The sequence below is a fragment of the Apodemus sylvaticus genome, chromosome 6 (assembly GCF_947179515.1).
Source record: "Apodemus sylvaticus chromosome 6, mApoSyl1.1, whole genome shotgun sequence".
Lineage (NCBI taxonomy): Eukaryota > Metazoa > Chordata > Mammalia > Rodentia > Muridae > Apodemus > Apodemus sylvaticus.
The window spans coordinates 116,653,207-116,680,184 of record NC_067477.1 but is presented as its reverse complement, the minus strand read 5'-3'; the positions used below and the strand labels follow the sequence as shown (position 1 = coordinate 116,680,184).

General features: G+C 44.2%; 1 protein-coding gene across 1 annotated transcript in view; it reads right to left on the bottom strand.

The window, feature by feature from the left end:
* Nucleotides 1-1,432: 1,432 nt before the first annotated feature.
* The window catches only part of Xdh (xanthine dehydrogenase), a 64,755-nt gene continuing 39,209 nt past the window's right edge, over nucleotides 1,433-26,978 (bottom strand). The window contains exons 19-36 of the mRNA XM_052186300.1: nucleotides 26,529-26,648; nucleotides 25,660-25,756; nucleotides 24,118-24,242; nucleotides 23,210-23,343; nucleotides 22,714-22,801; nucleotides 22,524-22,610; nucleotides 16,084-16,275; nucleotides 15,794-15,939; nucleotides 14,836-14,917; nucleotides 13,679-13,774; nucleotides 13,048-13,176; nucleotides 12,390-12,464; nucleotides 10,895-10,947; nucleotides 8,546-8,660; nucleotides 7,667-7,732; nucleotides 6,085-6,273; nucleotides 4,429-4,605; nucleotides 1,433-2,621 (exon numbers count right to left, since the gene is read on the bottom strand). Coding sequence (XP_052042260.1) covers nucleotides 2,571-2,621; nucleotides 4,429-4,605; nucleotides 6,085-6,273; nucleotides 7,667-7,732; nucleotides 8,546-8,660; nucleotides 10,895-10,947; nucleotides 12,390-12,464; nucleotides 13,048-13,176; nucleotides 13,679-13,774; nucleotides 14,836-14,917; nucleotides 15,794-15,939; nucleotides 16,084-16,275; nucleotides 22,524-22,610; nucleotides 22,714-22,801; nucleotides 23,210-23,343; nucleotides 24,118-24,242; nucleotides 25,660-25,756; nucleotides 26,529-26,648 — 2,022 coding nt within the window. The 3' untranslated portion in view covers nucleotides 1,433-2,570. The remainder of the gene's footprint in view (nucleotides 2,622-4,428; nucleotides 4,606-6,084; nucleotides 6,274-7,666; nucleotides 7,733-8,545; nucleotides 8,661-10,894; nucleotides 10,948-12,389; nucleotides 12,465-13,047; nucleotides 13,177-13,678; nucleotides 13,775-14,835; nucleotides 14,918-15,793; nucleotides 15,940-16,083; nucleotides 16,276-22,523; nucleotides 22,611-22,713; nucleotides 22,802-23,209; nucleotides 23,344-24,117; nucleotides 24,243-25,659; nucleotides 25,757-26,528; nucleotides 26,649-26,978) is intronic.

Genomic DNA, 26,978 nt, shown 5'->3' with positions numbered 1-26,978 from the left:
CACACACTCATACACACACACACACACACACACACACACACACACACACACACACCGCCACTGCAGTAAGTGGGTAGGGATTCTGATGCCTTTATTACTTTCCTGCACAGCAGGGGTCCATTCCAATAATCCGATTGACTCCCTCCATGGTATGTCAGGTCTCTCAGCCTTTTAGGCAGAGAGCTACCCCTGGCTCTCCTGGGTTTCCAGGAGGAAGCAGTCTGGACTAAGCCACCTCACCACCACCGCCATGATGAGAGTTAAGTCTTGTCACTCTTGTGCTTACAGGGATTAGAGTACCTGCCCCTTAGGGCCACTTGGAGGATTAAATGAGGCTCTTTGATAAAGCATTAAATTTGGCACGTGGCATGTTGCAGATGTTCAAAAAACAAGAATTGCCTTCCCCTGCTAGCCTTCCATCTGGGGGTCATCCTTTCACGTCTTGAAAAAGCTCCTTTGAGAAGATTTTTGTCAGCCTGTCAGGTTCATATCCAGCTCCTGGGGAGGCCCTTGAGGATATCCGATCGACTCCTAGATCCTAAATCAGTATCCTAGTAATAACCACAGATGCCGTGCTGCTGGGCCATCTGGAGATTCCTGCCTTATCCTCTGGCTTCTTCCGCCCTCTAGAGGCTTCCATGCCACACTGCAGTTGATGTTGGCTAGCCCCAGAAAGATGGAGGAACCTGACTCCACAGACTTGAGGCACTATCTAGATTAAAGTAAGACAACAGGCAAGGCAAGATATCTAAGGAAGTCAACACTTAAGAGTAGCATGGAGATTTCTAATTCACAAAACACTTTCCGGGCGAGTTCCCGTGAATGCTTTGCTCTTAAGTCAACCTCAGCACACAAAGGAATACCAGTCATTAACTATTCACTCAGTAGAACTTCGTTAATGAATGATAAATCTCAGGTCCTATCTCACAGTCTTGCAGAAAATCATCTGAACCAGGTCTATACAGCTCAGTGTAAATACCAGCTTGGTATTTAAAGCATTGTCAACTTCAGCCATGCCGTAGAAACAACATATCTAAATTACATTGAAAGGCATTGGTTGGTTGCCTCGTAACAAAGTGCTAATGTTCATGATGCCCCAGGTTCCATTCTAACATTCCGTAAGTGGGACAAGGTGGCAGATGCCTGCAGTCCTAGCAATTGGGAGGCAGAGACATGGGGATTGTAAGTTGAAGGTTACATTCATCTATACAAGTTTGAAGCTAGCCTGGGGTCTTACCTCAAAAAAAGGTGGGGAGGGAAGGAAGGAGGAAAATGAGAAAAAAAGAGAATATGGTGTGTATGTGTGTGTGTGCGCGCGCACACGTGCGTGCGTCCATATGCTTATTTTTTTAGAAATAATGACTGGCCGCACTGTGGAAGGTGCTAGTATTGGATGGGAGAACCCATAAACATCTCTCCTATGGCAAACAGCTAACAGACACACATTTATTAGGATATCACACATAACGGACCACATCATTTCTGCTTACCCTTCTTCCACGGCCAGACATGCAGACTGTGTCTGGCAGGCTGTGGGCTTGAAAGGAAGCCACCTGAGCCCATCACTCTGCCCATTCAGCACTGTGCTGTGCTGGGACCTCCTGCCTGAGCAGTGAAGGGGGAGGCTTGTCTCTTCCTGTTCTTACCAACTGCGAGCAAATGGAAGAATCTACGCAGGGTGCATTAGGCCCAGACATTGCATAAGAGCAAAGGGGGCCAAGTCTTTGATCGTTGCAGCTCCCTTATGTAACAGGAGTTTTCGGGTCATGTATTTATAGACTTAGAGCAGGGAATGATCCTAGTGATTATTGTGGTCTAACTCTTTCATTTCCCAATTAAATGCATCACAGGAAGAGAAGGTATTTGAAAGGCGAAGATTTGAAGTCGAATTTGGGCTTTCCCCTCTGGTTGATATTGATCTCAGTATCACAGTTTCTAGGTCAAAATTATTCTAAGGAAAGTCCTTAAACAGAACCTTCTCTCTATATATATATATAGATGGGGTGGGGAAAAGGGACCCAATACACGGTAGGTATTCAATGATTGGATTGGCTGGAGTTTTGCACCAGAGAATAACCTACCCTTAATAGCTCAACTGTACTAGAATCAACCTCACGTTCATTTCACTTTTTTAATGTCTTCCAGGCTGCAAAGGGAGTTAGAGTTTTTGATCTCTCTCTGCTGTCTCTCTGAAAACTGTGAGTGTGGATCTGAGGTGACAGCATGGCGCTCCTGAGGTGGCGGATATAAGCTTCCCGGAGAAGGCATGCAGATCGACAGAGACTTCGGTTTAAGCATCAGGAGGTGTGTGAGAATCCTGGTTACACAGGCCAGGCGGTGGAGAAGGGACATAACACAAATACTTCCTAACTTCATTTCAAACATGTGATTAAAATCGACTCAAAATTATTGGTTTGTTTGCAACTCTTATTTGGATCCGAACCGTCCATTTTCTTGAGAATGCCATCCTGCCGAGTCCCAAGCAATGTGTGGAAATCTGGATACTACAGTATGCACTTGTGGCTCCAAGGACTCCTTGCTGTAGTATAAACACTGTTGGGACCTTCTCTTCAGACCCTCACAGACCAGGATTTACAGTTCTCTGATGTTCCAGTGACACACTAGAAAGAAATGAAAGAATTCTCACTGCCATGGTTTTTTTTCTGCGGTGTCCCTCCCACTCTGTCCCATACACACCACAACCAGCACCATACCAAGACAAAAATCCCTATTTTACAGTCTCGGTTATGGGGGGGGGGGGACACTTCCAGAACAGGACCCCTTAAGTTCCTAGTTCTTCCTTTATTTTTACTGAGCACGTCCCATGTAGTCCAGTGGTCCCTTTATGCACAGCACTCACAGTCCTTAGAAAGCACAACTGTCATGTGGAATCAGATGTTCATGCAAGTCCACTGAGATTAGTTGTCATCACTAGAATGCTGCTATAGAGGAAACAGTCTTTGTTCTAGGTTGGAGGTATCTGCAGGTCTCTTTAAATGATTGAGTTTTGCATCCCATTCCTTGCAAAAAGCTAACTTTGCCACCTGCCATTAGGTACCACTCTGGTTTTTAAGATATAGGGCTCAGGTGGCCATCAGCAATGGCATCGTGGTGGGTTCTGGGTCATAGGAATGAAGCAACATAGTCATGGGAGCTTCCCTGCATGAGATATGTTCTCCAGTTCTCACCTCAGAGCTAAAGCTATCAGCAGGCACGACAATGGCCGGCCTGGGAATCCACCTGTCTCCTTCACTCTTAGTATATGCACAGAGGTCTGATTTTCCTGCCATGAGAACTCTCCTATCCATTCCTCACGCGTGTCACATTGGGGACAATAAGTACTCACTTTACCTATAAACCCAAAGGCTATGAAATGTCAAATTCCACCCATCTGCCAACCCAACAGAGGCTCTGAGTATAATTAGAGCTCTCTGTGTATAGCGACTGCATCACACAATGTAGGCTAGGCTAGCACTGAGATCCCGTGAAGGAAAAAGTGTTCCTAGCACGCTTTCACCTGGCATCATCCACCAAAAGTAAAAGAAAGAGGCTTCCCAAAGGGATTCTGAGGCCCATAGAATTCCTCTACTGACGTTCTCAACCTACAGGTCATGACCCCTTAGGGGGTTGCATATCAGATATCCTGCATATCAGATATTTACATTGCAATCATAATAGTAGCAAAGATTACAGTAGCGAAGAAAATAATGCTTCGGTTGGGAGTCACCAAAACTGTATTAAAGGGTGTGGCATTAGGAAGGTTGAGGAACACTGCTCTACTACATGGCCCCTCCATGGTGGGGGTCAGTTACCACATTATGTGGTCATCTGTTTTCCCAAAAGGCTGGCTGCAAAGTCCTTGAGAGTATCTAGCTATGTCCCCAGGATCAGAAGGGCAAATGGTGATGTTGAAAGAAACATCATTAATCAATCGTATCATTTCCCTTCCCTCTCCACAGTGTCTCACATGGTGTTTTTAACAGAGGAGTCACCCAGATGATAATGACTAGCAGCAAAGACTGGATGCTCTGCAGATTTTCCCTTACCTGGAGCCAGCTGGGAAATGATGAAATTTCCAGGTAGCAAATGGCTGTACATTCCTCAACCCTCCCACAGAGAAAGAAGCCCACGGCCAAGAGGCAACTTCAAAGGGGCGTGTGTGTGTGTGTGTGTGTGTGTGTGTGTGTGTGTGTGTGTGTGTGTGTGTGTATGTGTGTGTGTGTGTGTGTATGTCCATTATTCTCTTGCAAATTCAACTCAGTATCACGAGGCTCAGGGAATGCAGTCCTTGACCCAAGCCCCACTCACCCACCCTCAGCCCTGGTGAAACAGGGGCTGAGAGTTCGCCCCGCAGCACCTTCCCCTGAAGTCTGCCAGTTAGCCCCTGTCTACCCCAGGGTGGAGTGGGAATTTGCTGAAGTATCCTACCAAAGTGGTGAACTGGTCCACACAAGCGTTTCGGATCTTCTCTGGAGTGGCAGGGCTGTCCAGCTGGAAGAGCTGTTTCCTGTTATCATCTCCATGCTGAGCTCGAGCTGCGCGGATGGCATCTTTGATGGCAAAGAAGATAGAAGAAGCCAGGAAAAGAGGCGGCTCCCCGACAGCCTGAATGGACAGAATATAGAACAGAGAGTCAACCGGAGCGACTCCTGACTTTACATCATCACGCAAGCCCAGGAGGCCAGGCTATGAGCCCTGCACTGAGACGCCAAGGGATGCCCATGAACAACTCCACCCAGCTCTGATAGAACCACAGTAAATAAGCCAAAAAGAAGCAGCCAAAAGCAACAAAGGCCTAAGAAATTAGTCCTTAAATGACTGATCTTCATAAGACTTTCTAAAGCTCATACTATGTAATTTTCTCTGATAATACCATAAAGTGCACATTAAATAATTATATGGTATATCTTTGAAAGTTACATTAAATAATCATTTTTATTACTGAGACGGGGTTTGGCTGTGAAGCCCTGCCTGGCCTTGGAACTTTTGTAACCCAGGTTGTCCTTGAACTTTTGTCCTATCTCGAAATTGTCCTACCTCGGCCTCTGAAGTACCAGGATTACAAGTGTGCACTACCATGCCTGGCTACTGTTTTATAAATCAAAAACTTGGCATGAGTTTTAGCCTCTCCCTCAGTTACTGGCCCAGGGGAATAGTCTATCTGAATCCTTGACAGCAATGCTGAATATGCACTGTAATTACATGTACAGATCTGCTAGGATTACAAGTACTTCCTAATAGAGGTTGACTTTTCTTCCCTGTGAGGCATAGATAGAAGACAACCTGCATCAGAATCACCAAGGATACTTACTAAAATGTATGTTTTAAGGCTCTGCCTTCTTGAACTACAGAACCAAAATTTCTGGGGTTATGATCCTCAGAGATACATTTTTTTTTCATGAATCTAGCGACCCTAACACATGGTACTTTGTAAGAACCCATGGCCAAGGTCACAATGCATTCCAGACCCTACCCACCCTCAACAGCATAGTGAACCATGACATGAGAAAATATTTCATCAGCTAGCTGCAAGTCATGGTTTCCTTCTTCAGAGGCATGGGACTACACTGATTCTTAACCACGGTCTGTGCTTTTTATGGTTAGGAATAACGGAAGCTCTCTGTGGCACAACTCCCCAGGCTTGTTAGCACAGTTTTAAGATTGGATCTCAACAACTAGTGGGGATGACAGAATGTATGGGAAGATGCTCCCCTCCTCTGCAGTGAATTTGCATATTCTCATAAGAACATGGAGATGCTGTATCTGTGAAATCATCTGAGGACCAAGGGCCATGATGTGTGACAGAGAGCAGCATAGCATATGACTTTGAGCCATAGGATTTGCTTAAGGAATCTCTATGAGGCTCCCTAAAGGAGCCAGCTTCAGTCAAGATGATCGAGATGTGTCCTCCTCAGCCAAGTTTCTTCCGTTCTCAGCTCTGCTGCCTTACCAAGGCCAGTGCCAACCCTCTTCCTTCTTTCAGAGGGATCCCTTGCAGAGCCACTAGGCTGGTGACTGAAACTCTTTATCACCCGCAATGGTCTCCCATCCTAAAGGTTAGAAGGCAGCACGTAGTCACAGTACCTTGGATGCATAGATGGCCCTCTTGTTGGGGCAGTCTCGGAGCAGGGATACTCTGAACTCAATAGGGATGCTGCCAAAGGCAGGGATCTTGTAGGTACTGGGGCCACGAGTATGCAGGCTCCCCTCAGGGGAGTAGTGCAACTCCTCCATAGTGAAGAGACCGAGGCCCTGAACAAATGCCCCTTCTACCTGCAAGACAGAAGGTCACCATGGTTACCACCTCCCCTCCAGTCCCCAGAACAGATACTGGTGACTACCATGGATGTAAAACCTGACCTATAGTAGGGCCTAGAAGGGACCTAAAACAGCCTTCAAATTCCTGCCTGACTCTTGCCACAGGACCAAGGCATCCCTATTGGCCTGTCGCTGAACTTGGTGTCAAGCAGAACATACCTCTGCTCAGAATGTGTCAGCAGAGTGGTAGGTACCATTTCGCACTAAAACCTGCCACTGTGTGGATGGAGATGTCTCCGTCTCACCACTGGTGATCCAACACCAGGAAAGCTCATAGGAGGGATTTCTGGAGTAGTAAATCCTTTGAAACTTACCTCTAGCCTTGTTGGGGTCCCACTCTTGCCTGTATTCTGAGAGGAAATAGCCCTATTATGGCTTACAGATCTAGGGCATCCTCTACACTATGCTGGTCCCCATCCACTCTCCCATCCCTATTCAGAAGAGTGATATGTGGTATTGCCGGGGCTGAACAAACACAAGAGGGCAAATGTCTGTATTCATAGGACTTGATGCAATGCCTGCCTACAGAGGACATTCTCCAAGCAGACCAAATGTGTGTGTGTGTGTGTTGACCAAAGACGAGATTAGCCTTTTATATATTTTTAGAAATGTACTCATATTTTCTACCCAGATGCATCTATCTCAAATTACAATTCCCCCTTCTTATCTTCTCCAGCTTGACCTATTCTATGAATCCCGTATTTTCCAAAAATGGTTTTCATTTGGGAAAGTCTTTTCCTACTCATGGTTGAGCTCATGCCTTTTGGCAGATCCCTCTACCACTCCAGTCTTGGTTCCATTTTCTTCCTAGAAAGTATTTATCTAACTGCTGGGTCAGTGGGTAATGGGGAGGCAGCCAGTTCTTCTGACCTCAGACCCTACTGTCTAGGAATCAATGCCAGTCTCTCCTTTCCCCATTGTGCTCATTCCCAGGTACTCAAACACTCCCTCCCTTCCCCCCTCTCCCTTTCTTCCCCTTTCCTATATACCTCCTCCCTTACTCCCTCCCCCTTTGTCCCATGTGTGTGTCTGTGTGTGTGTGTGTGTGTGTGTGTGTGTGTGTGTTATATGTGAGCATGCAATATTTCCTTACACACTATACTGGTGTCTGGGACAGGTGGCTTCCCTTTCCAGGTTAAATTTTATTTATTTGTTTTCTGCTTTGATGATTGAATGAATGGCCATCAATCTAACACTTATTCAGAATGAGGTTCCCCAAGTACTATGCTCTGCCTGCTTAAAAATGACGACATGCTGTGTACCTGCTGACCTTCAGTAAGCAGGGTGGGGGTGGGCACACTGCTGGCCTATTTATTCTGTTACCGCCCTGATCTCCCATAGACCTTACTTGTCCAATATCAATGGCAGGATTCAAGCTGGAACCAACATCCATGACGATATCTGTACGGAGATTCTGTGGATGGAAAATAGTTTGAGAAGAACAGAATACCTGAAATCCCACAGTGTGTTTGATAACTCTTAGATTGTAAATCCCAATCCAAATACCATATTCCCAAGCACAGAGCCCTGAGCATGTAGAAACTAGGTTCCCACCACACCTGGACTGCTACTATCAAAACTGACATTTGAGATCTTAGCATCTAAGTAAAAGTCAGGTCGGAGCTGATCTCACCACACATCCACACATGAGTGGTAAGAGAAGGTCTCCAGGGACTGGGGCTTTGAACCTGAGTCTGTGCAGATCTGTGAGAAAGCAGTCAACAAAGTATATTGTGGCTGAATCCAAAGCATGATGGTTTTATAGAGCCTGTAAGATAATAGCTACATTATTAACTAGCTGAGGGGCTAAGGGTATAATTTAGCTGGTTGAGTTCTGGCCTTGTCTGCATGAGTCCCTGGGTTTCCTTGCCCAAATAAGCAAAAGCTAAAAATAAATGACTGAAAAAATATAGGAAGAAGATATTTGTGGCACAGAAAAGTTCTCTTCAGTTTAAACTTCAATGTGCGGAAGTATTCATGTATGGAGTGGAGTCCTACACGGTTCCACATGGCAGCGCTCAGTACAGCAGCATTCAAATGGTTGAGGTAGAAACTATGAGGCTCATGGTCTAAGGGACGTGCTCTCTGGCCTTCACAGAGCCATCCCCGGCCTCTGGCATAAGGCTGATTATCTAACCAGAGAGCAGGCCTGGGCCAGCCATTCAGATTGCAATTCAACTGTTTTTCTTCTCTTCTCTCTTAGGTTAACACGTTGCAAATGTCTTACCTTATGATCCCCTGTTAAACAGTCAATTTCTACTTCAGAGCAAGCCACCCCATAACTGAAATAGTGGAAGGGATTCCCAGAGTTTGTTTCAAAGCTGTAGCCAAGGTTGGGTGTCCTGGAAGAGAAAAGAGATAAAGGTTTATGTGTGTTAGACAAACCCACCCTTTTCCACACACATTTTGTCCCATAAAGCTGTAAGCCCCAAATGTCTTCATTTTCCTCTCAGCCATCCTCCTCCAAAGCCCACACATTTTGAATACTCTGAACTTTTCATGAAAATGGGATATTCTAGAGCATTCTGCTCATGTTTCATTTTTCCAAAGCCAACGGTATAAGCATTCTGTAAAGTTTGGCAGCATTTGGCAGGAGCGTGTTGCTTTCTGTATGGTAATAACAGATACAGACATGCTAGGACTCATGGAGAATGTGGAAATCACTCCCTAACAGTGAGCCTGAATCCAGGTCCTCGGCACTGCGGCTCCGGATGGGACGGTCCCCGACTGTTCTCACAAGCTCGCCTGCTCACCTTTCTTTCTTTTGTTCTTTCTTTCTTTCTTTTAAAGATTTATTTATTTGTTATATGTAAGTACACTGTTGCTGTGTTCAGACACACCAGAAAGGGGCATCAGATCTCATTACGAATGGTTGTGAGCCACCATGTGGTTGCTGGGATTTGAACTCAGGACCTTTGGAAGAGCAGTCAAGTGCTCTTACCTGCTGAGCCACCTCTCCAGCCGCCGCCCGCCATCCCCACTTTTCTTTAGGTGAAAGGTCACAAAAGTAAGGTCTCATCCCAGCCTAGGTGCATCCCCCAGCAGAAACTCCCCATCTCCTGGCCCCTTTGGAACTTCAGCAAGTGATGTGAGAAAAATGTTATTAAGAGACACAAATGTTCTGAGTCTGAGTGCTCCGTACAATTGCCATAATGCATGGGCCATATAAACCTGTAATCACATAAAGTATGCCATCCCTATGTAATTATATATTGTACATACATTCACTATACAATGTATGCTTATGTGACTATGTATAACACTTGTATATAATACTTATATCCATATAAAGTATGCTACATAGGAATAATATGAGCTGACATGACCAAAACTCACTCTTAAATCAAACTAACACAGGCCGAGAGACAAGACTCAATTCCGGAGAAACTTCACTGTCTTTGACCTCCGACTTCATCTTGTTTATCCAGGTGATTGGGGTGGTTTGAATGGATTTGTCCTCCAGTGACCCATGTGCTTGGATGCTCAGCCGTAGGGAGTGGCACTATTAGGAGGTGTGGCTTTAGTGGAGTGTGTGTGTGTGTGTGTGTGTGTGTGTGTGTGTGTGTGGCATATAGCTCCCCGACAACCACATATTCATTCAAAACATTTTAAAACAAACTTAAAAAGCTTTAAGTTAAATTTCCCAGAATCATGGTGATGACTAATTTTAATCGTTAGCTTGACACCGTCTGGAATCATCTGGATAGAGTCTCAGGGAGGCACTGTTTAGATTGGTCTGGCCTATGGACCTATCTATGAGGGGTTTTCTTGGTTTGGTTAATTGGAGTGGGAAAAGCCATCCTGAATGTGAGCATCCTCGTGTCGTGGGCTGAGATGGAGGTGAGCTGAGTGTAAGCACGCATGCGTGCCTCTTCTCTGCTCCTCACGGTGGGTGTGCTGTGACCCAATCACTAAGGATCCTTCCTGCCACTGCAGCCATGGAGCATGGCCTGGAGCTATGAGCTCAACCCTTTCTCCCATACGTTATTCCTGTCAGGGCATTTTATTATAGCAATTGGACAGTAACTATAATCGTGTCTTTTTATAACTCCAAACAGGAATGGGAGGTGTCTCTAGCTAATCACACAGGGACACAATTTTAAGACTATCGCATGCATATGTTCCCTCCTATGCCTCACTGCACTAATAGAGTTCCAGCATACTCTGTATGTTGTAAGGAGATTACAGACTCTAAATCCTCCTGTTCTCCTAAGGGAAAGTCACTGTGAAGACATCCCATGTTCTGCACAAGGAAACAAGCAGGTTGCCCAAAACCTGTCATGGTGCAGCTCAGTGCCCGCCCCATGTAGAACATGGGGCAGATTAGTCCTTCTTCTAGGAAACAGCACACACAAATGTCTGCCACTGGAGTCATCTAATACAGCAGTTCCTGTGTTTGTTCCTTCATATTTAGTTTGTAATTGTACATAATGAAGCATCTTTAGACTGAATGAAATCAGCACAAGTCCCACTGATGTGATAAAGCTTCTAGGGGTGCTGACTTTGTCTGGTCAGGGCTAACCAGCATTCAGAACTGTCTGCGCATGGGGATGGGCAGGAAGAGGATCATACTCACTTATAAAATCCAGTAGCAGACAAGCTCACTGCACTAGTGTAGGCATCCATGACCTGAGGAAGACAATAGCCATCAGAAGGGGACAATTGTGGTTTCTAAAGACCTGGACTACTGCTAAGCTATTGCTATTCACATATTGCAGATGAGAAAACTAAAGACTTAGAGAAAACACTTTTTTGATCTAGGATCTATACTAGGCATATGATATAATACATATGTTGGACTGTGGGTGACTTGTCTATGTTATCCGCTCATAATGGATACTGGACTACAGAGCTGGTAGCACAGCACAAAGCTCAGGTTGAGTGAAAGAAAATTATCAAGGCTGTTGTGAAAAATGCTCCAATTGACTACAAACCTATGCACAAGCCACCCAAATTAAATTGGAGTTGAGCAGTCTTCATGCATATTGTACTTAAGGGCAGGAGTGTGGAAAGGGAAGTTAAGATCAGACAGGGTGTGGAAAAAGAGTAAATGTGACACAGTAGCTTGTTTTCTCTGAATCTGGTGAGATGGGTTGTATTACAGTCCCATTTTATTACTTCCCTCTTCTTGGTCCCTCCTGTGTGTGGTGTATGTGTGTGTGTGTGTGTGTGTGTGTGTGTGTGTATATACATGCACATGTGTGTATACATGCATATGTGGGCATGGGTGTTCATATATATGTGTGCATGTACATGTATACATGTTTGTATACATGTATGTATACACATACATGTGTACATGTTTGTATACATGTATGTATACATGTACGTGTATACATGTTTATATACGTGTATGTATACATGCACATGTGTGCATGTTTGTATGTGTGTGTGTGTGTGTGTGTGTGTTGCACTGCTAGAAGTTGAACCTATGACCTTGCATATGCCAGGTAAGTGTTCTACAATGAGCTATATCCCCATCCCTTGACTTCTTGAGACAGTGTCTTTCTACATAGCTCAGATTGGCCTCTAATTCATAATCTCTCTGCCTTTACATAGGATTATAGGCATGCAATACCTCTGAGAATTTTTTTGTATGCAGACATAAAGTCTAGAAAGAATTCAGACAACTGGGCTCGTTCTTATTGGGATTTTCTGTTCTATCATTCCTAGCATCTAATGGGACATCTGGGGCTCTCATGGATGACATTTCAGTTGCCCCAGACATGAAAGCTGGGTAAGAGGAGGGACTGCCAGGGAGGCCCTCAGAGACATGGAGTTTCATTGGGCCTGCTGACATATGTGTGGATCCATACCTGAGTGGGCCAAACCATCATGTGGAGGTGCTTAAGACAAACAATCCATCCTTTAAGGCTTGTGAAGGACAGAACCCTAATCTCCTCAAGCATAAGCTCATTCCTGCTCTGTGACTCCGACAGAGCTAACTGGCTACATGTAGGTGACTAGGTCATCATCTCCTCCGTGTGTTAGGTAGGGACAGAAGCCCTGCTGTAGCTGATGTACTTCTCCTTTGGGAAAAAAAAAAGCAGCTTGGACCTACTCAGACTTACCCACTCCTCCCAGGAGCCTTTGGGTTTCTTTTCCTTGAAGGGTTTCAGTCTTTTCAGTATGGTCTGACATGCTTCCTGGAGAAACCCCACCAGACATCAGACATATCAGTGTTCTGCCCTCTGTACCACCTGACACCCAAGCCACCTGCATGGCTCAATGGCCTGCACAGTAGGCCACCACTGGCCCTTGTCTAGAGAGCCCTCCTGACACCATGCCTGGGCTGAGAGAGAGGGAACTTCTGAAGGACTCACAAGGAGGTAGATTCCTCTAGTACGCTCCTTGTCTTAGGATATCTCTCATGTGAGAAAGAAGTAAGTAGCTGGGATCCAGGTGAGTCAATAGGAGAATATCAATTTCAACCCACTATCTTGTGTCAAGTTCCAACCCAGGGTAGCATTCCTTCCCAGAAGCCACTGCTTTCATTCTGATCCCCCTCCCACTCTGTACCCAACTCTCCTGGCTTTGATAGACACAATTAAGCTGGAGTTTCTCTATTAACTGGACATGTGGAGGAAGCGTATCCTCCTGGGTAGTGGAATGAAGTCATGACCATAGCCAAAGATCCTATTACAGAGCATCAAAGGGACCTCTTGAGACCTCCCCACAAGCCCAGAACCCATTCACAGCAGCTCAGGGTCCCCTAGGTTCCACACGTACGTAGATGGCCTGGCCATTGATGTCCGCGCTGGCAGAGGCGGCCGTGGGAGAGGTGTTGGGAACAGTGTTAGTGCTTGTCTCAGTTATATGGATCTTGGAGGTGGGGATTTTCAGAGCTCTGCTGGCCACCTGCAACAAAGGAGACATCACTCTCTAGGACATAGGTTATCATGGAACTTGGCTGCCCAATCTTATAAGGTCTATTCTGTTGGTTCTGGAATGTGGTCCTATCTGCCTGAGTTTGAAGGAGCACTTTTTGTGGGGTCTGCTTGGCTAAGACATCTATAAGCCCATTATAAGAAAATACTGGAATTTCTTTTTAAATCTGGATAAACCTCAAGAGCCAAACAGATGTTCCAACTGCGATCCAGCACCATTAGCCCAACTCCCCCCACAAGGTCTCACCAAGTTTGGAAAATGAGCTGCTTTCATACATATGATGAGCTCAGAGCCCAGGATGTAGGTAATGGAAATATCCTGGGGGATTGTCTAGTCAATCCTTTAGCACAGATAAGAGGGGAGAAGACTTGTCCAGGGCTGTGTGTAAATGTACTCTCTGACCTCTTGCACATCTTCATGCAGCACCTTTCTGGACACCAGACATCCCAAACGTGGTCCCCAGACTTCTCACCTGAACCATCTTGGTGTGAAGGCCTTGACCCATCTCAGTACCTCCGTGTGTCAGCAGCACCGACCCATCGGTGTACACATGGACCAGGGCACCTCCCTGAGGAAGGAGAAGGCCAGCCACAACATTTGGTAAATGCTGACTCAGTTCAAGCTTTGAAACTGAAGATACAGAGAGCCCAGGAAGAAGCAAGCAATCACCCATGGTTTAGTATGGTTTTTTTTTTTAAGATCCAGGCAAAAATTAAACAATGTAAGCCTCAATATTTAATTAAGTAGCCCTTCAGGAGTTAGAGAAATGCTTTCATCTCTCTGTGTATCTGTCCCTATGCTATACCTGAAGAAAGAGAATGAAGAAGTTGAATGTCTGTCTTGTAACCAGGAAGGGTAAGAACTAGAAGGTTGACCCCAGATCCCTGCCTCACCCCTCCTTCACACACTACACTAGTAGGGCTATGCAAATTTTATTTCAGAAGCAGAGAGAGCTGCCAGGAGCCATTCTCACATAGATCTCAAAATCTCCTCCTTTCATCTTACATGCTCAAGCTTGCTTTTAGAAGGAAAAATACTAGCTTTCAGGTTTGCCAAATAGCAAGTTTGTCAGTACATACAGAGCTCACCTGAGTTGGTTAGAACAAACAGAGCTCACCTACAGTTAGGTTACTATAGCAATCTCTTTTCACTTCACCTCCTCGTAATCAATTTAGCTTGCCAGGTTCCTTGGAATCCAGACAGTTTTGTCATGAGATTCTGAGAGACAATTCTGAGAGACTACTTCCTAGAGACAATGTTTAGAGACAGTGCTTGCCCCCTGAGAAACTGTTCCCCAGAGACAATGTCTGCCCCCTCATACCTCCTCCCTACATCCTGCTTGCTTTCTTTTATATTGCAGTGTATAAAGCAATAAAATTTGACAGCTTGATCAGAATCCTGTCTTGCTGTCTGTCTCTTGTTTCTCTTGTCCCCCATTCTCTCCTAGGTGGTCCAGGGACCCGTCGACTGTCCTGTGGGTCGGGACAGACAGCCTCCTAGTCAGGCCTGTTACCATCGATGAGAGACTACTTTTACCCCCCCCCCAAAACAAACAAACAAACAAGCAAAATCAGTAATGGAATGGTGTGCCAGTCCAGAGGATATGACCAAGTTACCTAAAGCAATTACCTGGTTCAGAAAAGGAAGTGTGAAGCTTATTCCAAACTTTGTCGGTATTATACAGAGCCCTCTCTTTTTCCAACAATTCTCCCTGGAAAGAAAACAACATTCAAGGTCCCACTCTGTGGACCTTTCTGACCTAGAACTCACAGATATCTGCCTACCTTGGCCTCCCACATGCTAGCATTAAAAGAGTGTGCTGTGCAACCTGGCCAGAAAAGAGCCTTCTTATAGAATACATACTTATGTATATTTCCATTATCATCTTTGCATTAAGTCAGAACAGGACGTCCTTGAAGCCACTTACACAGTCACTGTCATAACTTGAATTGTGCCCCAGTAGGGTAGACAAAAGTGAAACTGGTGGGAATCTAGGTCTCTGGTTTTCCACTGCAGGTGGTATAGACATCAAAGTACTATCAAATTTCCTCCCTAAGTAAAATGTGCATTTAGACAGTGTGTCCTAATGACATCTGATTGTCCTTGTCCCAAGACAGAAGATAACGGTGCTTTCTCTATATATTTGTTCAAATACATAACTGTGGAGAAGGCAGAGCCAATATTGCTATTCCCACTTTACAGATGAGTAAACTGAGGCCTGCTTCAGAGAAACTGAATGACTGCCAAAGTCAAATGCATTTGCTAATTTCAAAGGGAGGCACATAGCTGTGGTGTCCATGGCCCCCAACCAATGCTCTCGATAATGTGGTGCTCTCAGGAGACACACAAATGGATACAGATGAACCTCAATGGATGTCTGTGATGCTGAGCGAAGGCTGGAGGCTCCTTGTTCCTGGCCTAATATCATCCACAAATATTAAAGAGAAAACTGTCAATGAGCCAGCAGGTTCAGCAGTCTCAGAGGGGTTCATTAAACCATCAGCCTGTTATTTGGGCACAGAAGAAAGGCTGGACCACAGCAAACCAACAGAGCACAGGAACAGCAGGCTCCTCGCCCTAGGCCTACCTGTTGAATTTCTCCACTTCCATCTTGCGAGTGAGATACTGGGAGCTGGCTATGCATTCATCCCAGCACCTGGGCAAGGTGAACGCCTCCAGCTTCTGGTTGAAGTGGGTCAGGTCCCCTTCTTTGTACATGTTTTTTCTCCGTACCTGTACAAGAGAGAGATTAGGTCTTGTCAGCTTCTGGCCCCTCTGCAGTGCCTGGTTATATGCCCTGCCCCATGAAATGCCCCGTGTAAGGGCCACTCTACCGCCCCCCAAAGGGCTTACCCCCTGCCTGTGAGAGCAGCTCACCTCCTCTGCAGGCAGCCCACAGGTTACAGCGACCTCACTCATCCAGTGTTCTGCGATTAGCATCCCCTGAGGACCCCCAAAGCCTCGGAAGGCTGTGTTGGAGGGCAGATTAGTCTTACAAATCCTCCCGGTGCCACGAATGTTGGGGATCTTGTAGGCGTTGTCCATGTGGAACAGAGCTCGTTCCATTATCTGAGGAAGAAGAAACCAAAAACCATAGCAAAGGCAAAGCCATTGATTTCCTTTGGGATGTCAGCTCAAGAAACGCACCCAAGCCTGTCTTCCCTGGACCGGCCACCAACAACTCTATCTCAAGCCCGTGTGGTTTCTCTCCTAGAACAACTTTCACCTCTGTAGGTCCCCAACCTAGCTTCCCACATGGGAATCCTTCCCAGGACCTCCAGTTTGAACTGACTGTTGGCCTCTTTCAAAAACAAGTTGATTTTTTTTTCTTATCGGCCTCTTTGTGCTTCCACCTTATGTGAATTTGTCTTCTTTAAAAACAATTTGTGTGTGTATATGTGTGTATTTATGTAAAATAACATTTTTAAAAAATGGCCATGAATTTGAGAGAGTGTAAGGAGAAATGGGAGGGGTTGGAGGGAAGAAACGGAAATGATTTAACCATATTTTAATTTATATATAAAAAACAGTGCTTGTATTTGTTGTGTTCTCCTCCTTAACAAACCCTGAATAAAATTCTGCATTGAAGAGTTACTAATTTCCTGCTGCGTTTTAAAAGCACTTTACTGGCATGTTGTAGTTCTCAACACTGAGGCATGACGGGCTGTGCTCTCAACCTTCCTAAAGACTCTAAAACTCAGTCTCTAGCTTTCTAAATTTCACAGTGAGTCTATTTCCTGTGTTGTGCTTCTCATAAATTGTCTTTTCAAATCTTAAAATTGATATCCATTAGTTTGTGTGCATGATGTGTATGAGTATAATGTGTGTATATGATGTGTATATAATGTGTGCACACAATTGTGTGTGTATATATTGTATGTGTGTATAGTGTGTGTGTATAATGTGCGTGTGTGTGTGTGTGCGCGCATGTGTGCGCGTGCACACACACACACACACACACACACACACAGCTTATGTTGTTGCTTGATAGCCTCTGCCACTGTTTGTTCCCGTTATTTTTTTTCTTTTTCTGAGATGTCAATTATTTGGACCTCCTGAGCTGGTTCCCAATTTTTCTTGTATTTTGTTTTCTACCTGCACAACATTTTCTCTCTGGGGGACAGCCATTCAGTTCCTTTCAACTGCTCTTATGTTTGAATTCACAAGAGCTAATTTCATTCCTGGACTGGTCTAGGGTTACAGCATGCTGTTCTCTCTCTCTCTCTCTCTCTCTCTCTCTCTCTCTCTCTCTCTCTCTCTCTCTCTCTCTCTCTCCATTTCTCCCATGTGTTGTGTTTCTAGCCTCTTTGCGCTCCCACAAGGAAGGGCTATGTACTCAACACATTTATAGGATTGAACTACAAGGTTTTACAATCTTTGGGGATAACTACCGCATGCTTGTCAACCTGATTTACTCTAAAACACTAAAACATGTTACACATGGTGAGAACGCTAGAAATACTTCCTGTTTTGAACATTTGTAATAGTAGGTCTAGAGTGTAAAGTTTTCTAACTGAACTAATTAGATCCTAGCACAGAGGGAGACCCAAAAGACATAACAGGAAACCTGCTTTTCCTAAAATGTTACTTTAAAAAAAAATAGAAATCTAAATGTGTAAAATAGTCTGGTCATAAAATACTTTAAAAACTTTAAAGAAAACTTTTAAAAAATACCACCATCAACATAAATTTGATAATTCTTGCAATTTATTTTATTTCCCCCATTGCCTCTACTTACATTTTTTTCTATTTCTTTTTAAGCTGTACTTATTGGGTTACTTGAGTGGGTGTGTCACAGTACACATGTGTAGGACAAAGGACAGCTGGCAAGAGTCACTTCCCTCCACTAAGTAGATGCCACGATCAAACAAAGTTCACCAGGCTTGGTGCCAAGCACCTTTGCCCACAGAACACTCTCTTTCTGGCCCTACAAGTTATTTTATTTTAACACTTAAATTATTCCCAGCTCATCCGCCAGAGCTGTGGCAAAGTGAGAAAGGCACACAGCTGCTGGCTTATCCCTGCCACGTATGGCTCAAAGAGCCTCAGCAGGAGCTAAATACAGAAATGCCCAAGGACCACGTCTGACATGAGTCAAGGTTTTATCCTGACAGACAGATATTCAGCATTAATATACAGTATTACAGCGTGAAGACCTAGCCCAGCCCAACCAGTATCATTAGATGATAGATAGATAGATAGATAGATAGATAGATAGATAGATAGATAGATTATAGATAGATGACAGGCAATAGATAGATAGGAGAGAGAGACAGAGAGAGAGGGGGAGAGAGAAAGAATGTTCTAAATCAACAGTGATACAAAATATTCTAAAAGGCAAAGTAAAGTGGCAGAAACACTACAGTCCTTAGGAAGCAAGAAATGGTGTGGTAATGAGTTCTAGGGTTTGAGGCTTAAGGTGTTTTGTTATGCTTCTAGAACTCAAACTTTTACGAAGGTCAAGCGATTTAAAAATGTCAATGATTAAGACTAAAAAGGATAATCCCCATAAATCCTGTTCTTTCTATCCAAAAGGTCAATAAAAACGTAGCCTAGCAAAGGTCTTAGACATTAACTATTATACTCCAACTGAATGCCACACACACACTCATAGATATACACCCTTACATATACATACACTCACAGACACACACATTCACACACACACACACACACTCACACACACACACACACATTCATACAAGTTGTGACCCCATTCCTGTACACACATCTGCAAAATCTCATCAGAAACCGATGCTTCCATTTTCATGAGGCTACTATGGGGTGTCCCAACACTCTTGTTGGGGTGGTATATCAGAGAAAGTCGGGTATGGATCTAAGACTCACCACTGGCTACCTGTAGCCATTTGTAAAGCTCTACCCACATTCTAAATAAAGCCATTATTTTAAGACCCTGGATTTTCACACTCACTTAGTGGAAAGACCTCTTACTTTCCTTCTGGATGATGTCAAGGGTCTAATAAAGAACCAAGGCCTTCACCATATCCCTGATGCTCTGTAGCTAGTCAGATGTTAGCAGACTTGGCGCACAGCTGCTGTATGCTCACAATTACATTATCCTATGCTTCCTTGACCTCTACTCAGAATACATAACTTTCTCTCCTGCTCTTTCCATCTTCTTCCTCCCAGTAGTAGCTGGATACAGTTACTTGAATAAGAATGGCCCCATAGGCTCATATATTTGAACATTTAATCATGAGGAAGTGGCACTGCTTGGGAGGGATTGAGAGGTGTGGCCTTATTGGAGTAGGTGTGGCCTTGTTGGATGAAGTGTGTCACTGGGGGTGGGCTTTGAGGTTTCAAAAGCCCAAGCTAAGCCCAGTGTTTCTCTTCCTGCTGCCTGTGGATCTGGATATAGATCCACAACTACTCCTCTACTCCCAGCTACTCCTCCAGCATCCTGCCTGCCAGTGTTCCACCATGTTCCCCGCCCTGAAAATAACCCTCTGAAACTGTAAGCAAGCCCCAGTTAAATGCTCTCCTTTATAAGAATCGCCATGGTCATGAAGTTTCCTCACAGCAACAGAACAGAGATGAACACACTGGGCCTCCAGGTTGCTTGCCTGTTTTCCTTTACATCTAATAAATTGATACTTGAGTTTCCATTAGAGTCTGGGATTTTTGTTTTCATTTTTGGTTTCTTTAATTTTTTTTATCTAGGATACCAGGAGTCTGAAAAAGGGACCCAATTTTGAAGAAGCCACTATAATGTCAAAGGATCATATGAGTCTAGATTCCCCGACCCTGCACAGCAGCAAATAGAGTCACCCATGCCTCTGTAAAATCAAGACTGTTATCGCACACAGCAGGAATGAGGTACCAACCTCTGTTTCCTTCTGATGAATTAGAAAAAATAGTTAATTAAAGTGGAAAGTAACATGCGAATCTCAGAACATCATTGCCTATATATTAACATAGAATTTCTTCGGATATCAATGATGAAAATCACATGTTGCTCCAAGAGACATCAAGATTTCAAATTGAACTAAAAGGAGTAAACAGAAGCTAATGGGATGACTCAGAGGGTGGTACAGGCACCTGCCATGACCTGGGTCCCATGGGACAGTGGGAGGAGAAAACTGACTCTTTAGACCTCCACATGTGTACCGTACCATGACACATGTATTTACACACACACACACACACACACACACACACACACACACACACACACGCCTTTTTAAAATATTAAAGAACAGAGCTAACTCTGAGGCCATGATGATGTTAAAATTACCTGACAGACAATAATTTTAACACAACCACAATACCAAAATGAATCATCAGCACACTTGACACAGAGCCTCCAGAAGTAAATAGTCTCGGCAAAGAAACAAGATATAAATAAGAATGAAGTGACTATTTAGATGAAGAATATGGAACTATAATGAGTAATTCATTGGATCACTCTAATAGCAGAGAAAAGACAGATGGGAGAATCAATGGCTAAAGAAGAGAATAATATGCACTGTTCCATCTAAGCTGCACTAAGAAAATAGGTTGAAAAAAAGTCTAAAGAATTTCAAGGACTCATGGAACAATAATGAAAGACCTTATGTTCATGCCACCTGGGCCCTGAAAATGGTAAAAGATATTAAAAAATACAGAAGTAATAGCTGAATTTTCCCAAGAGATATAAATCTGTAAGTCCAAGTTTCTAGCAATTGCAAAGCAGAATAAACTTAAAGAAATAAGTAACAAAACAATCGTGATTAGATTTTTGAAAGCTAAAAAACAGAGTCGCTATAGAACCCATCCTTTTTCATCAAAGGAAAACTAATTCAAATCATGAAAGTGTTCCCAAAGGAAACCATATGCACCTGGCAGAGGTGGTGCATACCTCTAATCTTAGCACTCAGATGGCAGATCTCTGTGAGCAGGTGGATCTCTGTGAGTTCGAGGCCAGTCTGGTCTACAGAGTGAGTTTCAGGGCAGCCATGACTGCAACATGGAGAAATCCTGCCTCAAAACAAATAAACAAGCAAACAAAGAAACCCATCCACCATCTGTGTTTAGATGAAGTGTAGCAGGTACTGAGTGGGAATGTAGTTAGCCCCAAGGCCCATGCCTTGTGAAAACATCCTTCAAGACTAAGGAAGAAGGACTGGAAAGATGGCTCAGCAGTTAAGATCCTTGATTACTCTTGCAGAGGACCCAGATTCAGCTCCCAGGCCCATGCAGTGGCCCACAGGCATCCATAATGCATGTTATAGGGGATCGAATGCCCTCTTCTGACTTTAGAGGGCATCAGGCATGCACGCGATGCATAAACATTCGTATAGGCAAAACACTGATGTGTGTGTGTGTGTAATATATACAAAATAAAATAAATAAATCTCCAAATAAGGTACTTAAAAAGGGAAAAGAATAAGAAAGAAACCAGAACAGCTGCAGCCATCTCAGATGAAGGAAACTTAGAAAACCTGATACCTGACAACATATAGTAAGAGCATGGCCTCAAGAAGCTCTCCAAATAAAAACAAGATGAGAAAAACAAATAAATTTGAAATGTTAAAAAAGAAAAATGATACTATTTTTTAAAAAAGTGAGTAAAAACTGGGTCCTTGGGGCTGGAGAGATGGCTCAGCGGTTGAGAACACTGACTGCTCTTCCATAGGTTCTGAGTTCAAATCCCAGAAAACATATGGTGGCTCACAACCATCAGTAATGAGATCTGACTCCCTCTTCTGGAGTGTCTGAAGACGGCTACATATAATAAATAAATAAATAAATAAATAAATAAATAAATAAATAAATATTTTTTAAAAAACTGGGTCCTTTTGAACTGCCAAGATTATTTCTGACATTATTAATTCATTTTCCAACATATGCCATAACAGAGTTGCCATTTCTATTCCTTTCTTCCATTTTCTGTCCACAAATGCCACCTGCCCATGTCTCTGAGCCTCTGTTTTGAGCTGACTGATTTTGAGAAGTGTTCTTTGCTCATTTAAGCTCTCTGAATTTAATTTGTTCAAAACTTTTATTTTATAGACACTAATATTACATCCATTTGTCACACACACACACACACACACATACACACACACACACACACATCTCTGAAGATGTATACATGATAGGGCTAGCATGGCAAATATCTTGAACAGAAAGGACAGCTTTCTAACCATAGATATAATACGACCATCCTCTGCTTAGACATTGCCCAAGGATGGGAAGCTGAAGGTGAGGAGCAGTTAGTTAGGTGACTACACAAAAATAGCAGGCAGGGAAGCCCACAGGCTTGCAGCATGCCCTTGGCCTTCAGTCACTCCTAGGGGCAGGCAGATCCTACTTACACTCCGAGAGAGATCCTCGGTGTTCCCGCCATTGCTGAAGTGAGCCACCTCCAAAGCCACTATCTTCCCAGTCTTCATAAAGCCGACCTGATGAAAGGAGAGTCATTCTCAATAACACCCGTGTCTGTCTGTCTGTCCTGATCTATCCCACCTGCTTACACTACCCGAGGAGACAGAAAAGATCACGAACCTTGTATTTAGCCAGGAAGGGATGTCTGCCACCAGTTATCAGCATGTCCTCATCACGGTCCAGCATGCAACGTACAGGGCGGCCTGTCCTGGGGCGGCGGGGGACCAAGAGGGTTAGAAACCTGTGAGCCTCCTGCAGCCTAAGCCCTGTGTGTCTTGGGATGCTAAGCAGTGTGGAGATTTGCTTTCCGTGTATGCAGTGAGCTTTGCAATGGTGGTGCTGTGCCGAAGAACACGGGAATGCCAGGCTGTGAATCCTCGCCTTACTCCTAGGGAGCTTACAGTCATTTAGGGAAGATGAGACATGAATACAAGGTACAAAGAAGCTAGTGGGGGTATCCTTATGTCCAAAGGTTTAAAACACAGAAAAACAAGAAATCAAGGTAGGGACAATTACTTTCAAGAGGAGACTCTAGAAGGACTTCCTGAACAGCTGGAATTGTTCAATTCCTCGGATAATCTAACTGAGGCAGGGGAATGGCAGCCTAGAAACTCACTTGTATGCAGCCAAGGCCACTGCCGTGGACACTACAGTGCTCCGCGTCTCCTTGCCTCCAAAGCCTCCACCCATTCTTTTCACTCGGACTACAATTCTGTTGTCTGGAACGCCCAACATCTTTGCAACAAAGCTCTATGGAAAAGAAAAAATGACCCTTGCATTGACACATCCTCTGGACTTTTTCAAGGCCTGACCTCAACCTGTCCAGCATGCCTGGTCCTAAGCACTACTATAAATTGTGAAATTTCTGAAGTGAAAATCCCCCTCATCTCCCATGGTGCCAGGATCCAGAATTTGCAATTCAGATATTTCTTTTTAACCAGAAGGGCAAGATAATAGCATACATTCAGAGCAAAAAAAATCATCTCACTTGGCAAGGGCTTTTAGGTCAGAATGGTAAGAATAGATACCAAAAATCCTGGCAACCAATATCATGTTCCATGTAGTATATGTACATGTAGTATCATATTGATACTAAATGTACAATATCATGCATAGATAGCTTTGTCTGCTAAGGTAGCAGTCCCTATGGTTACCACATAGCCCCATACTTGATTTTAAAAGATGAGATATTTGGGCAGGCTATGCCTAGATATAATTTTGATGCTATGTTGGCCACATAGCATCAAAATTATAAAAGTGAAGACTTCCTAGGTTCTAGTACGAGTACTAAAATGCATCTGACTGATGACGTAACACTAGCAAGCTCAATCTTACTAGTTAAAGTTGAATGGCAAGTTCAAACCCCACCCCCCACCCCCACCCCGGTGATGAACAGGATCTGATTCCAAGACTAATAATCATGTCCCTTTTAGGATCCGTATCTAATACCTTCCCATTTCCTACCCTACCCAGCCTGGTCTGCTAAGATCTCACTTGTCACTGCCACCACTGCCTTGAGCTGACCTGGGTTTTCATGGTGTTCTGTGTACCCACGAAGAGTTCCATCTCGCCTGCCTCGCCTTTCGGCACAGCAATGGTACAGTTGGTCTCCAGGTAGAAGTGCTCCTGGCCACCAATATACAATTCTCCTGGGGAAGCAATGATCGACATCCCATGAGCCCAGATCTGTACAGGGATCTGCCTGCTGTGGTGGATAACCTTGGTTGTCAACTTGACACATCTGGGAACTTCCACTGAAGAGTTGTCTCCATCAGATTGTCTTTTAGACATGACTGTGGGGCACTTTCTTCATTGCTAACTGATAGAGGAGGGCCTACCCACACTGTGGGCAGTGCCATTCATGGCAGATGGGCCTGGGTTGTATAAAAAAGATAGTTGAGCAAGCCAAAGAAATCATGTCAGTTAGCAGTATTCCTCCACATTCAGTTCCTATTGCCAGGGTCTCAACACGGCTTCCCTCCACAAGGGACTGGAACCTGGAATCCAAACAAACCCTTTCCTCTCAAAATGCTCCCAAGCAGTGTTTTATCACAGCAGCTGAGAAGCAAACTGGAACACTTGCTGAAAGAAATAGTCCACCGGGCTGGAGAGATGGCTCAGTGGATAAGAGCACTGACTGCTCTTCCAAAGGTCCTGAGTTCAAATCCCAGATACCACATGGTGGTTCACAACCATCCGTAAGGAGATCTGACGCCCTCTTCTGGGATGTCTGAAGACAGCTACAGTGTACTCACATATAATAATAAATAAAATCTTTAAAAAAAAAAAAAAAGAAATAGTCCACCAAGGAACCACCAAGGAACTATCAAGGAATCACAGTCACCCAGGTGACCCATTGGGGTGGAAAAGGGTCTTAAAGTCCTAACAGTCTGTGAGTTATGCCTGTTCCTCCAATCCTCTTCCCATCAAGGAAGCCAGAGTAGCATTAAATACAGTGGACACAGTCTCCTCATTGCAACCACTCAGTATCTGGGATTCCTAAGATGACCATTTTAAAGTTTTGGAAAAGGTAAAAGAAAAGAAATTGGTGAACATGACTGGAAGAGTATCATTCATAATGGGTTCAACCGGTCCTGTTAGGGAATTAGTTAGCCTGCTAGTGACTTAGCAGGGCCTAAGGGTCAAAGTAGAAAGGTACCACAAGGTGACTGAGGGTAGCCTTGGAGTTAGAGTTCAGGGAGGATGGGGAGGGGCAGAAGCTCACAGAGGGTGGGTAAGAACATCTTCAGGCATCTGGTAAGGGTGGGGAATTTGTCCCAAAGTTGGACACATCTGTGGCTATCAACCTCCCTACACAGCCTTCCAAAGACAAACTGTAGGATCACTTGGGTATGTCCAACCCGGAGACGGAAGAATGAAGGTTTAAATGGGAGAGGCTCTATCCCTGCTAACTGTCTACAGTTTCATTCCAAACACCAGAGGTTTCTTATAGTAGAAAATGCTGTCTACTCATTTCTCTTGTCTGGGGCCCCCTTTATGTGCATCTTTAGAATTTAATTCGCAAACCAATGCCACCATCCCTTCCTCTGCATGGCGCCACCATACCTGAGACAACATTGTCAGCTTCAGAAAAGCCTTTCTTAAGATCTCCTTTCTCGATTTTTATCTCAGGGCCATAAAAGGAATTGTTCTTTATTGCATCCTGTGGGTCAGAAAAGAAGCTTCAGGAAGATGATTCTGATCAGGAAGAGAGGAGCTTTCTAAATTACTGCCCCTGCCTCCTCACATATGTGCTGCTATGAGTTCCTTCATTCTCTACAGCACTCTCTAGCGGAGTTCAGGGAGTCATGTTCTGTCTATCTCCTCAGTGGGAGATGGACAGCTTTGAGACTTCTGGAAGAACAGAGAATCCCAAAAGGAATCAACTGCAGCTGAAATGATCCTGAAGAGCTCAGCTTGGTCATTAGTGGACTGAACCCAGGATCATGAAAGGTAAGGCTTCCTGGAGCATAAACTGTAGGGCTGGAAGGAATTCTAAAATCTACTTAGAGATGATCCTTATCTTTTGATAGGGGTCCCACTAAGTCTATCATATTGATTCAATGTACCTATCACACAGAGTGAACGACATAGCTTCAACTAGCTGACCTTAAACAAACTCAGAACACCTATATTAGCCTACAGTTGGGCAAAATTATCTTGCACAAACCCTGTGGTCAGATGCAATGTTGGATATATGTTTTGAGTATTGTACTTAAAGTGAGAATCTGAGAATTTGCAGGTTATGCTTGTACACTATTGTTAATCTGTGGAATCAAAGTTATTTAAACAGAGCCAAGGGAAGCTGTTGTCAACCGTAGTCAGATTTCTATGTGCTACTCAAGCCGAAAGCTCTTTCTCCAGAGAATCCTCCAAAGAGATGCCTTGAGGACAGATGCCCGCTCCTCTACAGGAGCAGCCTGTTTCTCAGTTACCTGGATTGTGATAATGGCTGGAAGATCTTCATAGGTGATTTTCACCCCTCTCGCGGCTCTCTGTGCATGTTCTGGGGTGTCAGCGACCACAGCACCAATGATGTGCCCAACACAAGTAACCTAGGAGCAGAGCCAAGCTGTTAAACACCATAAAGTTCATCAGGAAGCAAATCTTTATGGATATTCTGAAAAGCCAAAGGTTGCCCCACCCTTCAGTCAAAGCACATCTTAGGAATGCTCTCAGGCCTTTCCATTTCCTGACCCTACTAACTGAGGTCATAAGCCTCCTCACAAGAACTTAGAATGAGTGTAACAGGAAGAGGTCACTGGCAGACAGAATAGAAAGATTTCAGTTCAATGCCCAGTTCTTGTACTTTCAATCTGGTAGCTTATCGAGAAGCTGCACAGGATAGAATATGGACAGTGGCGCTTCTTGTCTGCCATGAGCCA